The 16540-nt window shown below is 41.7% G+C and overlaps 1 protein-coding gene across 2 annotated transcripts; it reads right to left on the reverse strand.

Annotated features, from left to right (window-relative positions):
* Window positions 1-1822: 1822 nt before the first annotated feature.
* Window positions 1823-13513, reverse strand: rras (RAS related). 2 transcript variants are annotated; one of them, XM_063018792.1, is made up of 7 exons: window positions 13267-13513; window positions 12842-12945; window positions 8279-8366; window positions 7143-7245; window positions 6236-6344; window positions 5351-5469; window positions 1823-4087 (listed from the first exon to the last, which is right to left on the reverse strand). In XM_063018792.1, exons 2-7 carry the CDS (start codon window positions 12926-12928, stop codon window positions 4003-4005), a joined length of 591 nt encoding a protein of 196 aa, XP_062874862.1. In that variant the 5' UTR covers window positions 12929-12945; window positions 13267-13513; the 3' UTR covers window positions 1823-4002. The 2 variants fall into 2 exon arrangements, with proteins under 2 accessions (XP_062874862.1, XP_062874861.1); XM_063018791.1 differs by having other exon boundaries at window positions 12842-12948.
* Window positions 13514-16540: the final 3027 nt, after the last annotated feature.

The following is a 16540-nucleotide window of genomic DNA, read 5'->3' on the forward strand; positions in this document are numbered from 1 at the left end:
TGTTATGTGTGAGCATACTTGGCCAATAAAGCCTGATTCTGAGTAGTAGAGCCTGTTATAGCCATAAATGGGGCACCAACACCATTTAAATGTCCGTGGTTTTGGATTGGAATGTGCAACAAGTTTATGATCACATGACTATACTATTCAATACTTTCTGGCCATGTAGTGCGTCATAGGGGCCATTAAACTTCTGATACACACTACACTCATCACAATGCTGGTGCTCGTCCTTTCTGCTGCACTAGAGATTAGAGTCTGAGACATTTCTACAAACGCAACCTCAAGTGGAAGCTAATGCACAGTGACTTATTTGATCAAATCAGGCTGTCAGACAAACTGTTCCACATTTTTCAAATCACACCAGCATGCCGAGCATCCGTATCGGACTAATACTGCTGTAATCCACTTTGGTCAATGCATAACTATTAGCATTGATTTGATATTGGAGAAATGGAGGCAGGACATCCAGATTAAATCCATGGTGTGTGTGTGTGTGTGTGTGTGTGGGTGTGGGTGTGGGTGTGGGTGTGTGTGTGTGTGTGTGTGTGTGTGTGTGTGTGTGTGTGTACCAAAGAGCTCTTCTTTCAGTCTCTCTCTCACACACACACTTCTGCTGCTGAAGAGACCAGCGAATGCTTCATACATTTGTGCTAATGCAAATTATACAGAGATGAGCCAAATGTTCTGACCACAGGCCTAATATGCTTTCCAAACAAATCTGACCAATCTGAAGCCCCATACACAGAAGGGTTTGATGCACTGTATTGTGACACGTTCACCTGATCTGCGATTTGAACCACAGCAGCTCTTCTATTGGTCAGTACCAGATACCATAGCCTTCACATCTTTTGGGCATCAGTGAGGCTCGACGCCCAGCCACCACTGGGGACGTGGGGACCAATGGGGAGCAGACTGTAGAAACGGTAGAAAGAAAGACCCGCAAGGCAACTCGGGTCCTGGGATTGTACATTTCCAGTAACTGTCAGTACGGACAAGCTTCCTTATGTTAAGTCTTATGGCCTTACTTCAGGTGCTTTACTTTCTTTCCTCCTCTCTACAACATGAAGAAGTTGGTTTGGCCCATAGTTTAAGTAAGTGTGTTGGAGTAAAACCTTATTAAGGATTGGCACCCTGTTAAAAGCTTATTCCTGGTGTGTGCCTAGTGTCTCCAGGTGGCAGCAGCACCACTGTGTCCCTGACCAAGAAAAAATTAATGAATAAATGAAAACTCCACATCTGGGGATCAAACACGAATCCCTGAAGGTTTGCAGCGCCAACACTACTCACTCCACCACTGTTTGAGACATCCCTACTAATAAATGTAAATTATACTGTATAACAATATGTACAATAATTAGATTATTCTTCAGTATGTCTTCAGTACTGGCTTGGTCAGGGTCACAGTGGGTCAAAATTCTATTAAAGAAAATGCTGAATAAAGGTGGTAGCAGGGGAGATTCAGACTAGCCAATATATGGCATGTTTGGGGAGAGAGAGGAAACCACTGGAAAACTCAATTTCTAGTGAGTGCACCTTCATCCTGCACTATAGATAGGATGCCAACATGCACCCAACATGGCTCACGTGGAAAATTATCAGTGTGTGTGGAATTTGGCATGTTTTCCTATTGTCTGCCTACAATTGTCCATGTAAATGGCTGAGAAAGTGAATGGGTGTATGTTGGCATCCTGTGTAGCGTGTAATCCCACCTCGCTGCCACTGTTACCGGGTGGAACCGGACCAACTGGGTCCCAGCTCAAGATAAATCAGTTGGTGAAAATGAATAAAACCCGACACACAAACACCACAGATTACTCAGTTTCTGTAAATACTATTTTTATTGTGTACAAAAAAGTTATATATCCATTTTAGTATAAAATTAAACGTGAACTTATAATAATACACAGATGAAATGCATCAGGATAGATTGGCATCTGGACATATAGCCACAGTTTGATTAGAAATAAAATGAATGTCAGGCTTTATGCAGCATGGATTATTGATACTGTTTCATATCCTATTGAATATATCACACATCTTTAGGCAGAACTGGATTGGTGATGGTTGCTGATGATTGCTTGGTCTTGAATTATGTACAAGGCGTTTGTTCAGCAGCGTGTAAACAGCGCCCTCTTGTGTCTGAAATACAGTCAAGCATAGGCCAACTGCTCAGTCTGTCCAATAAAGCCAAACCAGTTTATTTTACTGGCAAAGTATGATTGGCACATTAAAGTAAACTGGGTGTGGCTGCATACTGATCAGGTAAATCATTCAAGCCTAAAGCATATCAAATAAATCTGGGGAGGGAAGGGAGGGGGGCGAATGCACAATTGCGTACCTTCACACAGACTATTTCCCCAAAATATACAGACACACACTTTCATTCATTCAAACACACACACACACACAAAACAAGCCACGCTCAGCATTACAGTACAAATAAACTCACACACTTAGTTTAGTGTTTAACTGTTCATTCTGAAAAAGGTGTGCAAACGTATATACCACATGTTCTTTGGTTAAAAGTCTGAAGCAACTACTACAATACTCATCCCAGGGTCAGCCCTGGAGTTCTGAAGCTTAAATGATGAGGAGCCTGTGGGGTCGTGGAGGAAAGTGGGGAAATACAGCAAACACTGATTACAGAGATGGTCGGTTTGCCTGCTATAGGCACTCACAGTGTTGCAAACTTAACTCACAGATTTAAAAAAATGTGACTATTGCATAGTGGGTTACAAAACAGAAGCAGCGAACTCATGTTGTGCTGAATTCACATCGTGTGAAAGAATAAATGTATATTAATAACACGTTTAGTCTTATGGACGACTGCAGCACTTAGCTAATTAACAACAGTTAAGATGGACAAGTTGATTTTATATCTCAGATTTGATATATGTTTATATCTCACACTTTGCTTTTTTGACTCGCATTCCTGTTTGTATGTAAAATGAGGGGGAAAAATGTAAAAACCAGCATTTTACTTTTTTTTTTTACCATACGTTATGCAAACTGAACACAATCCAAGCAACTGAGGGCTAAAAACTTGGCTCAGGGGTTCAACAGTGGCAGCAGTGACAGGGCTTGAACCATCGACCTTCCAATCCAAAGCTGTCTTAACACTGTCCTCTGTTAACATTTCAAAAAGCACTTTACAGACAAGGGTTGCCAGATAAGCTGGATGAACAGGAACCCATATCAATAAATTCATTTAAACACAATAGGTCTGGTGGCACAGCAGTCTATTCGCCTATCGGGGTTGGAATCTAGGCGGTGCTATCAGCCAGGCAGGCGTCTACACAGACATGAACGACTATGCCGGAATTTGGGACAGGCTGGTTATCCTACCTTGCGCCCAGTGAAAGCATGATTTGCAGTGCTGTATCTGTCTGATCAATAATCTGAGCAATACTTCAATATTTTGGCATTTTTAGGAATCTTTCACTGACTGAAGCAAAAGTCATTTTCTTAATGTAAAACTATTAAAACAAAAAACACAACAACAGTGTTAAGTAACCGTTGGTATCAGACGCAGTATTATGGGTTTGCAAGCAGTGTGAAATGGGTACGTAGCCCAAGACGGTGGATATTATATACATATTACATAAGTACAAACACGCCCTGTTCCCCCCTCCACCATCTGTCCCATTAAACTGCAATCACAGAAACGCTTAATCATCATGAAATCAACTTTAAAAAAATCAAGACATATTAAAATGTACTTAATAAAAAGTGCGTTTGAAACCGAAACCCATTACGATTAAACTCTGTTGTTCCCTTTGTGAAGAGAATCACGTCTCGTATGGAACATGAACGCAGTCTCTACTGTGACTAAAAGCATCCACGCGTGCACACACACACACACATCCATATATTTGTGCACATAACCAACACACATAATGCCACCATACGCATCCACACACACACACACACACCAGACAAATAAGGCACCAGACATGGAGGGGGTGGTTCAGTCTCCTTGGCGACAGCATGTAAAGGCAATCAGAGGATGGTGCAGGGACAGCCGCCACGCTTCTGCTTCCGATGGTGAGGTGGCTGAGGGGGGCACTCCGTCTCCTGGAACTTTCTACAGTCGTGAATTACACAAAAACAGCAAATTAATTATATTCACAGAGAAAAAAGGTCATTAAACCAACAGTAAGAAGTGCACACGTGTATACCTGGCTGATCTGTGAGGTTCTGGAGGTAAAGGCCATTTATTTTCACCAAATAAAAGATTCTATTGGATGGGGGGACCTGTTTAGACAACCAATTTCCCAACACCTTTCTGGACACAACAGCGACAAATCTGGAACGGAAAAGGCTAGCACGTGCTTCCTTATTACTGGGCAAATGAATGCCGGCATGACCAACAGCACCAAGAAGCCGGACCACCCAGCGCCCATCATTGTGGCTTAAAGCAAACTGTAGTGTTTTCTGTAGTGCCTGGATCAGAGAATCTAGAGCTGGTTGGCAATAAGCTGCACTTTATTACCAAAAGTGTGTGACTCCCTGACCATGAGACTGGTGGACAGCCCATTCCGAAACCATGACCATTAATATGGAGTCGCCCCAAGCACCAACATTTTGGAGAAATTCAATCCCGACCGGCCGATAGCTCTACTGGAGATTTGAACCCTGGGTCTCAGCGGGGGGCTTGGCATCGCAGATCATGGACACTCATGGACACTCAAAGTGCTCATCTTTCAGCCTGTGCTTGTGTACATGCAACCATATGAGCAGGTACACAGTACTCCCTGAGTTTTACTGGGCTTACAAACCATCAATAAAATCTCAGTAACCCGACCGGCCCAGCTTCCAATCCCACTGGGATACACAAAAGGTCACTGTACATGTACATACAGTATACAGTAAAGAGCACAAAGACATTCTTCTTTTTCTTTTTCTGCATCCACAGAAGCCATTCATCTACACCTACTCATAGAAAGTGGGTGCAGTTGTTGCTGTTCAATTACTTTTCCTTTAATAACTTTATAATTTATCATACAAAAAACTCCCATTTGCATAAGAAGAGACTAGTTTAGAGCAACGTGACCGAAATCGGTTCATTGTAAGAAGAAGAACAATCTCTCGTGTTATATTTATCTAATCAGTACTGAAGTCTTCAAACTGAAAAGGAACGGTTCCCTTTTAATAACAAGTTCCTCACAAGCGCCCTGAATACGAAGAGTGTGAAATATTTCTCTGAAACTGATTACAGATAAGCAGAAAATAATCTAGCAATACTGCGGCACAATCTCCACCAGTAGATACTTTCCCTACCGTCACAAAGTACAAGCATGTATATTGACCCAGTCCTATTTACCCTACATCACTACTTGAGACTCACCTTATCGCTCGCACCACCTCCAGAAAGGCTTCGTCCACGTTATAACGATTCTTTGCCGACGACTCCATATAGTGGATCCGGTTCTCTCTGGCAAATGACATGGCTTCTTCTCTAGACACCTAAAAGCAGAAACTGACTCAATACAGGGTGTAGCCTGGTTAAGCAATCTAATGCATCTGTTCGTCTGATGCTTTAATCTCAAACAGCTTACAAAAGTCCCAGAGAAATGGTTTCCTAACTCCAGTCCTGATGAATAACTTCCACAAACAGTTTAAAGTTCTCAGCTTAGAATTTAAACCACAAGAGGGCCAGTCAGTGTCCAGGGAAAAGGGGATGACAGAAACTTAGCTATCAAGAGGTGCGCTCTTAGTGCCGGTCCCAAATCCGGATAAAAATAGGAGTGTTTTATCAGGAAGGGCATCTGGTGTAAAAACAGAGCCAAGCAGAATGCTGACCAGGATGATCTGCTGCCCACCACCACTGAGATCCGGCTTCGAATCACAGCTGTGCTATCAACTGGCTGGGCGCTTTTACAGACATGATAGGCTGTGTCTGTTGGGAGGGACGGTTGAAAGGATTCCTCATGACTGTTGCAATCACAGCCTCTGTTGGCTTCACAAAGATGGTGAATAATGGAGACGTGTGTAACTCTCCGTACGCTATACTGATCTTGGCAGGTGAAAAGAAGCAGTTGGCATGTGTGTTGAAGGGGGAGGGTGTTAGGTACGGCCCTCCCTGGTCAGGGTAGAAATCAGCAGCAGTGAAGGAAAGATACAACTGGGTAATTGGACACGAATAGATATGAACAGAATTAATATAATAATGATAATCATAATAAAGATCTATTAGAATAAAAGGCTCCAGGCCAGTATTCTGGGTTCTTACCACTCTTTGTTGTTCCAGATCGGATTTGTTGCCCACGAGGACCATAGGGAAGTCATCACGATCTTTTACTCGCAGGATCTGAGTGTGAAACTTCTGGATTTCATTATAACTAAACAAACGATAAGAAAAACTAATCAGATCTACCGGGCAGTTGAATTTGTTTTCATTATTTTCTTGTGTACCTGACCCGACTGCAGGATTTAATCAGAGCGGGATCAACATGACCTCAGACCACAGAGAACACCACCAGAGCATCCTCCAACAACATTCCTCAGCTGCTTCAGCACGTTCAGAAAAACAAATGGAAGAGAAACGTCCGGACTTCCCAAGAAATACACACACGGATCTGACCCACTGACCCCATGACTAGAACTGGACTCAGGAATGTACACATTCGACTTGTAATGTTTGTTTGGGGTGAACAAGGATCATTAAAATTGACCTGGAGGCTTCAGCGGAAAAAACATGACGGTACATCGCAGTGCTAATGATTCTGATTTGGGTTCCTGTTGTGGCTTTAAATAAATAAATGTATCTTTAAACACATATTTTAGAACTGACCTTCACAATATAAAGCAACACTGTCATTTTTAAATAGCCGATAATTACTAGATGACCGTTTGTAACCATTTTAAATCAGTGTGTAACTTAAGACATTACTGAAGGTTTAACAACATGAAGCTGTGCTTTCCTGCACCCAGGTCTGCCCATGCTAAAGAGCAGACCAAACAGCCGTGTACTGACCAACCACTGATCACAGAAACACCTACACACGACTACACAGGCCTACAATGCACAGCTTTCTTACAGCTGACCTTAACACCCACACAGTCCCTGTTCCCATTTACCCAGCAGCTTAGGGACTCTCTGTTCCTCCTCTATAAATACAAGACACACTCTCACTTACCTTCCAGTGTCATTCAGGGCGAACACCAGTAGGAAGCCCTCTCCCGAGCGCATATACTGTTCCCTCATTGCTCCGAACTCCTCCTGTCCTGCTGTATCCAGAACTGACACACACACACACACCAAAAGTTATGGTCGAACCCACACACAGTTTACTGATACTGATGCTTTTACTACAAACAAACAAACATGTACATGCATTCCTGCGTGTTCAAACATGATTCATTCTATACCTCGAAGCCTAGAGCGCACTTTATGACTTGTACATCAAACAGTACATGACACTGTACTGTATTCGTCTGACCTCATTTGACCTTCTTATGTTGTAGCCTAGCAGTTAAGGTACTGGAATGGTAATCAAAAAGGTCACTGGTTCGAGCCCCACCACTGCCAGGTTGTCACTGTTGGGCCCTTGAGCAAGGTCCTTAACCCTCAATGACATTAATGTAAGTCACTTTGGATAAAAGCGTCTGCTAAATGTCAAATGCAAAATGCTCCGATGTCCAATTCAGATTTCCACAAGCTCATTGTAGGCGTTTTCAACGGTGGGCAGGAGTTGAAATGGGCGTGGGCACCATGCTAACTCCTGTCCCGTACACAGAAGATTCGATGCAATGTGTTTGTGACACATTCAACTCTCCAGGGTTAAAATGATTCACAATTTGAGTCACAGCAGCCCTTATTTTGGGCGTATCAGGTGCTGTGGCCTTCATGTCCAATGGCATCAATTAGTCCTGGCCAGCCAACAACCGGTCTGAGTCCTTGTGCTGCAGACCACCTCCTCAGACCACTGTCAGTGGCTGCCTGTGAGCACACCTTGCTATTTTGTAAATACGTCAACCCAGCCGTAACAATCTGGCCTTTATCAAAGTCTCTCAGGTCTTTATCCTGCTCATAGGGGTTTCTGGTCTGTCTTTGAGACTAGGTCTATTGTAAAAAGCGCTATACAAATAAATTGACTTAATATGTCCTGCATTTAACACGTGAACTCAGGAGGAACTACCATCAGCCCAACATTAATATATCCTGGATTGCTCAGACTTCATGGCTCATCACAATGAAAAACACTGAAGACTAAATGACTAATCAGAGACTGGAGGAATCGGGTGGCTGAGCGATGCAGGCTAAACAACCTACTGTCTAATCTCGTCTCCTTCCCGTCCACAGTGCAGATTTTGGTGTACGAGTCCTCGATGGTCGGGTCGTAGTCAGACACGAAGTAGGACTGTAAGAGAAAGCAGAATGACATTATTACTTGTGGTATGCTCTCACGTAAAAGGCTTCTGGGCACAAACATGAGGCGACTTGTCAAGAAAACACTCCTGATTTCTCACAGCACTTACACAAGCCTGAATATGAAATAAGTAAAGATCATTAGGCGTGATCTAATTGGCTTGATCAGTGTTAGACCGGATTCATCTAATACTCACCGGTGAGCTAGTAAAATACCGTCAATAACACATTTAATGAAGCACTTGTTTGATCAAACATCCTACTATAAAGCATTACAATAAAAATAAACTTTCAACCTTGCATGTAAAACATAGAGTGGCCGAGTAAGAATGCGAAATATTTAACAAAGGTTGCCAAATCACTACATCAGTAGCCAACAGCCCAGTAACCCGGGAGAAGCAAATATTGTGTCCAGATTGCCGGCCAGTTTTTAAGTGCATCTGCAGGCTGCTGATCTCCAAGAATTTTTAACCCCTTATAGAAATAAATTACTTACTGACTTCGCTAGACATTTTCTCATTGTGGCAACCTGTGATATTGGGGCTTGACCCAAAGACCCTCTGATCAATATTCAACACCAATCTTTAGATTTTTGAGAATTCCTGCAATTGTAATCATCAGTGATCAAATAGAATGTACGAGCAGATGAGTGCAGGATGTACAAATTCATAATCCAGTAACTGTGATACAGCAGCGATTTAAACAAAGGTATTAATTTCATCATGGCTCTTTTTTCATCTTATTTTAGTATTGTCAGCATTGTAAACACGTGCTGTTTGTAACGCAGAGCAATGATTTATTTTAACCTACAATCACTGCTCTAGTTGTAATTGCTAAATAATAAAATGTGTGGATGATTACATTTAAATACACTGCTGTTTACTGTAGATTAGGGTTCGCACATGTCAGTGCTTATGGAATGGAAAAAAAGTTAGGTTAGCCAGAGCATGAGGTCACTTTCTCAAGCCCTATATTTACAATTTAGCGGATGCTCTTTCAGTAGACATTATAAATAGGCAACAGTCTAAGAAGAATTCAGCTTCATATCTGTTAGGGTGCAATATGGGACAGGAAAGGAACTTGTTTACAGGTAAGCACAAGGTAGTGTTAGGTATTTTCAAACTTTAATTTTGTTTACAGACAGACAGGGTAGGTCCGAACCATCACCCGAATGCCTCCAGTCCTGTGCTGCATATAAGCAACAGTGTTTGTGTATTTTTTTTTAATGTAATGATACGCAACGCAGACGTGCATAAGTGACTATATAGTTAAAGGTATATGGACACGGATATTCCACTAGCACTCCTCGGTTTGAAACTTAGCACTGCCACCGGTCGGCTGGGCATCATGTAGCGGGCATAATTGCTAGTGCCTGCTGCTAGGGCGGGATGACCGGACTATGTGGGTGGGGTCTTCAAACGCTGTGTAAGGACCCTGATTAGCAGATAAAGAGGCGCCTGTGCAGAGTGTATGGGTGAAAGGGTTCTGCTAAGGGCTGCACGCGGGTCGGAGGAGGCGTGAGCAGCAATATACCCACCTCGACTGCAATCAGGGATCCCCCAGCAGCGGAAGACAGATTGACTACGCTAAATTAGGAGAAAATGCATCAATAAAATAGAAAAAAATTTATATGGACACCTGAAACAGAGCTTGTATGTGTTGTATTGTATAGAGCTGATTGGGGCCGATTGGGGCCAGCTGTAGCCTAGTGGTTAAGGTACTGGACCAGTGATCAGAGGGTTGCTGGTTCAAGCCCCACCACTGCCAGGCTGCTGTTGTTGGGCCCTTGAGCAAGGCCCTTAACCCTCAATTGCTCAAACTGTATACTGTAACTGTAATGTAAGTCGCTTTGGATAAAGGCGTCTGTTAAATGCTGAAAATGTAAATGTAAATGATTGCTGTTTCAAGCCTCAACATGGCAAATGAATTTAGGCCTAAGCTGATTAGATTTGCTTGTATTTATCTCAACTTTCGATAAAAAAGTGTCTGCTAAATGCTGTAAACCAGTGGTTCTCAAACTGTGGTACGCGTACCACTGGTGGTACGTGAAGCAGCATGAGGTGGTACGCCAGATAATCTCGGAAAAGTAATTACATGCACCGAAAAAATAAATCATTTAATAATTATAAATAAAAAATAATATGAAACAAAATGTGTAAATTACTAATAAAATCTGTTTCAAAGTTCTTATAATTCTGTTTTAATAAAATCAGTTTAATTAAAACAAGTTGTATTTAAACTAATGTGTTTTTAAAAATATTCGGGGCTACGCAGACACCGTACTTCATTAAGTCTATACTTCACGTTCGCAGTTTCCATCTCGAAATTTCCGAAACGTTATTAGTAAAGTTATCAGTAAAGTTATCAGTAGCTCTCTCGCTTTTGTCAGAGCAGATCTGTGTTTGAATCTCACTGATCTCGTTCCTGACATCACCAGGCTGCTCCGCTAAACACGCGCACTCACTCAAATCCGAAAACACTTTCAGTATCGCGGAGAATGAGCGAGCGACACACACACATATACACACACACACAGAGAGAGAGAGAGAGAGAGAGAGGGAGAGAGAGAGAGAGAGAGAGAGAGGGAGAGAGAGAGAGAGAGAGAGAGAGAGAGAGAGCTAGTAGTACAGTATAATGACTATCCAAATAATTGATAGTAGTATAATGACAAATAATTGAGAAATAAACTATAAACTTGTTTAATTAGGTTAAATCTGATTATTTCATTGTGCTTATGTTTTAAAGCAGAATCAAACTCAGTCACATCTTTGTACAAGAAAGGATTTTTCTAAAACTTAATGAAATGCAACCACAGTCTGTCTCTTCCCTGTAGTTTTTTGCCTTTTGAAATTAATCTTTCTCATTTAAGTGATGTTTGAATTAGGCCTACATTTAATGCAAATTTGATGTTAATATCGGGGATGTCTTATAGTTTACCTAGCAGCGCGAAGATTCACCTTTTGAATGGCTCTTTAAAAGGAACCAAGCCAAAATATCCGGCTCCTGTCAAGAAGCCATAATTCCCATCACTGCCTATATATATATATATATATATATATATACCTAATTAATGTGTGCTATATGTGGTTCTGTGATGAGAGACATAGGTGGTACTTGGAAGTTTTGGTTTGACAATGGGTGGTACTCGGTCTAAAAAGTTTGAGAACCACTGCTGTAAACAATGCAGTTGTAGCATAGTGGTTAAGATACTGGACTAGTAATGGAATGGTCACTGGTTCAAGGTTGCCAATGTTGGGCCCTTAAGCAAGGCCTTTAACCCTCAACTGCTCTGTTTATTAATTTATTAGGATTTTAACATCATGTTTTACACTTTGGTTACATTCATGACAGAAACAGTAGTTACAAACACAGTCATGGACAATTTTGTATCTCCAATTCACCTCACTCGCATGTCTTTGGAGCTCCCGGAGGGAACCCACACACACACCGGGAGAACATGCAAACTCCACACAGAAAGGACCCAGACCGCCCCCACCTGGGGATCGAACCCAGGACCTCCTTGCTGTGAGGCGACAGTGCTACACCACAGACGTACATAAGTGACTATACGGTTAAAAGTATGTGGACACCTGAAACAGAGTTCGAGTCTGTTACCGATGTTGGACAAGTAGTAGCTCTATGGGTAAGGTACTTGACTAGTAGTCAGAAGGTTGCTGGGTCAAGCCCCAACACGTCAACTGAATGTAGGCCTCGGTTGATACAAGTTGTTTGCTTGTATTCATCTCAACTGTTGGACACTTTCATAAAAAACGTCTGTTAAATGCTGGAAACAATGCAGTTACTGGATTAGTAATTGAGAGGTCACTGGTTCAAGCCCCGCCAATGCCAGGTTGCCACTGTTGGGCCCTTGAGCAAGGCCCTTAACCCACAATTGCTCTGATTGTATTCTGTCATAGTACTGTAAAAGCGTCTACTAAATGCTGAAAATGTCAATGGGAATGTTTGTTTGTTTGTTTGTTTATTCGTCATGTTTTACACTTTTGGTTACATTCATGACAGGACACGGTAATTACTCATTACACAAGGTTCATCAGTTCGAACACAGTCATGGACAATTTATAATCTACAATTCACCTCACTTGCACGTCTTTGGACTGTGGGAGGAAACCGGAGCACCCGGAGGAAACCCACGCGGACACGGCGAGAACATGCAAACTCCACACAGAAAGGACCCGGACCGCCCCACCTGGGGATCGAACCCAGGACCTTCTTGCTGTGAGGCGACAGAGCCACCCACTTAGCCACCGTGCCGCCCCGATGGAAATGTAAGCCCTGGCTCACAGTCTACGTTCTAATTCATCCAGAATTTGTGTAATGGGGCTGACTTCAGGACTCTGTGCTATTAAAAGTAGTCAAACCAGGTCTTTAAGAACCTGTACCAGATAAGAAGGGTCTTTCCCAAACTTATTACTGTGTGTAGATGATTATTTCGATATGAAGATTTACCTGGATGAACTGAATGGTGAGGGCGCTCTTTCCTACACCTCCTCCACCCACCACCACCAGCTTGTATCTTTCCTCCGCCGACGACATGATTTTCACTCTCTCGTCTGCTAGAAGGGGGCAAAAGGCGTTCAAATATAAACCACAGCACAAATTAAACACGTTATTTAAATATAAGCGATAATAATAAAGAATGTTGGGTGTATTTAGCATCACTGACTGATTGATTAGTACAGTGAGCAGAGGAACGAGCCGTTAGCTTTCAAACATGTCTGAATATGAACTCACCCACCACCGCCTTGAACCACCCAAACTCTTCCTGTTCGACTTTATTAACACATTATTCTACGCATTACAGAGACATTAAACTAGAACTAAATTAAACTCTCAACATCAGTAATAAAAGAATAAAGAAACACGTCGGTTACCTCGTTTTAACAGAGCTGTTAGTTTAGCTGATTAGCTTCTGATGCCAAAGTCGAGAAGTCACAGGAAAGTTTTAAAGTGAAATAAACGCACAGCGCCGGACCGCTTTAACTCCTCAAAACAGCAAGAAAATGTTCAGAAATATCACAAACAACAACAAACACCCGCCATGAACATCCTCACGTTTATAATAAACAGAGTTATAAAGCTGTAACGAATGTCTTTATACTTTAACGCTCTCTTACTGACTCTCTCTTTTCATAGCCTGAAGCTACTTTGTTCTTCTTCCAGTTCAGGGTTGCCAGATTGGAGCCACTTTCCGCTCCTCCATGTAATATTTAATTAATGTATTTGTTTGTTTATTAGGATTTAAACGTCACGTTTTACACTTTGGTTACATTTATGACAGGAACGGTAGTTACTCATTACACAAGGTTCATCACTTCACAAGATTATATTGAACACAGTCAACAACAATTTGGTGTCTCCAATTCACCTCACTTGCACGTCTTTGGACTGTGGGAGGAAACCGGAGCACCCGGGGGAAACCCACGCGGACACGGCGAGAACATGCAAACTCCACACAGAAAGGACCCGGACCGCCCCACCTGGGTATCGAACCCAGAAACTTTTTGCTGTGAGGCGACAGTGCTATACACTTAGCCACCGTGCCGCCCCTAATTTATTTGTATTTAGTTAAAATTCCATTCTTTCATTTATTCATTTGTTTATATTCATTAAGTACTTCATCCTGGAATGTACTCTACTACACTATACAGTCACTCACATCTATAGATTTATTTATTTTCATACACAATACTGACTACTATCCAACCCTGCACCCTACACATTACAGGTACTTGGCTTTCTCTCACACTAAACTCCACCATAGGACTGAACCTCCTCATTGCACATGCACTGGAACTCTATATCTGAACCGTACTCCTTGTTTACTTAAACCTAGACCTTTTTGTGTGGAGTTTGCATGTTCTCCATGAGTATGTGTGGGTTTCCTCCAGGAGCTCCGGTTTCCTCCCACAGTCCAAAAACTGTGAGGTGAATTGGAGATACAAACTTGTGAACTGATGAATCTTGTGTAATGAGTAACTACCGTTCTTGTCATGAATGTAACCAAAGTGTAAAACATGACGTTAAAATCCTAATAAAACAAACAAACTTAAACCTACGCTGCTAACACTACCTCAGACCTGTATATGCACCATGTAAATGCATCTTTGTCTTTGTCTATGCACCTTGTATGTTTGCACCTTGTCTTTTTCTTTCCCCCATCCCTTCTCCTCTATTGTCTTTGCACTATTGTCTGCCGTATGTCTGCACTGGAGATGTAGCCTGACAGTGTTTTGGTATACTGTACAACCCTGTACTGTTGAATTGAATTGAAGTTGTTTTGAATCTAGCTTCTACCTGATTTAGGAATTGAAGGAAAATAAGCTGAATGTAAATCTCAAATGTGTACATACATAAACAAAAGTACAGTACAGTGAAATTCTTGTCCTGCATATCCCAGCTTATTTGGAGGGTCAGTCATTCAACGGGGCCCTTGAAGTCGAGAAGGTGGGATTTAAACCCACAACCTTTTGATTGCTAGGCCAAAGCTCTACCCACTAATACACCACTGTCCTTTACCGTTATTGACAATGAGTATATTAATTTATTCTATAACACACAGTAATGTAGGTTAGGTAAACATTTAAATATAATTTATATTTAAATATAAATAAATATATTGTACAGTTGCTTAAACGCAGCTCAGGTCCCCAGGACCCGTGTTGCTGTATAGCACCAAATACACCAAATTTTAGTAACTAAAACAAGGAACTGGAGTTAAACTTCACATAAGAATATATAGTATAGTGTATAGTATAGAGTTTCAGTTTAGTCTTTTTTTAAAGCTATTGAGGGTTAACTCGTGGGTATCTGGCAACCCAGGTGCAGTAGTAGCGTCTGATATGTAAAGAATGGGAGTGTTCTCTTCATGTTACTCATCCACATTTGCACTAATACTCTAAGGTGTTTGATTTTAAGTATTTATACCCTTATTATGAAGCAAAAACCTTCAAACTGCTGTCTTATTTTTTATGTTTTAAAGATTATTATTATTCGTAAACACGATTCACAAATATTATCCACAAATAAACATACAATACACGCGCTTGTTTACATAACTAACCACACTAACCACATGTTACTTTAATTATAATAACACAATACAATAGCAGTGTGAATTGTTTACTATTACACATCAAAAACCTTTTTAGTGTTTACTTATTTATTTTTTCTTCTTATTTGATTATGAAGACTTCCTGTGGTACCAGCTGCTAAACAAAAATGCGCAATAATAACATGTATACTAATAATTTATTACACTTTAATAGTCTGACTAATAAATAATGAATAAAACAACAAAACATGCTGGCCACTTTTGAATGAATCTACGTCATTGTGCACTTCCGGTTAGGCGGACGGGCATACTCGTGCACGTCGTTCTTCCCATATATGGTCACGGAGCCGAGCGGCGATGCGGTGCGCGTTCACGTGTTCGTACCAGAGGGCGCTTGGTTCTTGAGAGACATCGGGTTACACCACCCAAATATTTACACCTAACCCCCTCCAAACACCAACCCCGGGGTAAACCTTCATTAAAATGTTCCTCCCTCCTCGTACCTATTCATATTTTTCATTTATTCATCTTCACCACTTCATTCAGGTCGTGTTCACCCATTCATTTACACCCAGTGATCATTCTGAGCAGTCAGTTCACCTAATGGCATGACTTTACATTTACAATTTCAGCATTTAGCAGATGCTTTTATCCAGAGCGACCCACAGTACTGTGATAGTATACAGTGTCTAAGCAATTGAGGGTTAAGGGCAGTGGTGGGGCTTGAACCAGTGACCTTAGGATTACTAGTCCAGTACCTTAACCAGTAGTCTACAACTGCCCTAGACTTTGGAAGGTAGGAGAACACCCACACAGACACGTGGAGGTTACATTTGCAGCATTTAGTGGATGCTTTTATCCGAAGCGATCTACAACTGAACTTATGACTGAACACAGTTTGAGCAATTGAGGGTTAAGGGCCCTGCTCAGGGGCCCAACAGTGGCAATCTGTCAGCAGTGAGGCTTGAAATGGCTCTTCTGAAACTTCTGATTACTAGTCCTGTACCTTAACCACTGAGCTACCACTGCCCACAGCGAGAAATGTGGAGGCGGGGGTGTTGTACATAGTCGTATGACTGTTTGACTTCTCATAA

Source organism: Trichomycterus rosablanca, chromosome 22, assembly GCF_030014385.1.
Source record: "Trichomycterus rosablanca isolate fTriRos1 chromosome 22, fTriRos1.hap1, whole genome shotgun sequence".
Taxonomy (NCBI): Eukaryota; Metazoa; Chordata; class Actinopteri; order Siluriformes; family Trichomycteridae; genus Trichomycterus; species Trichomycterus rosablanca.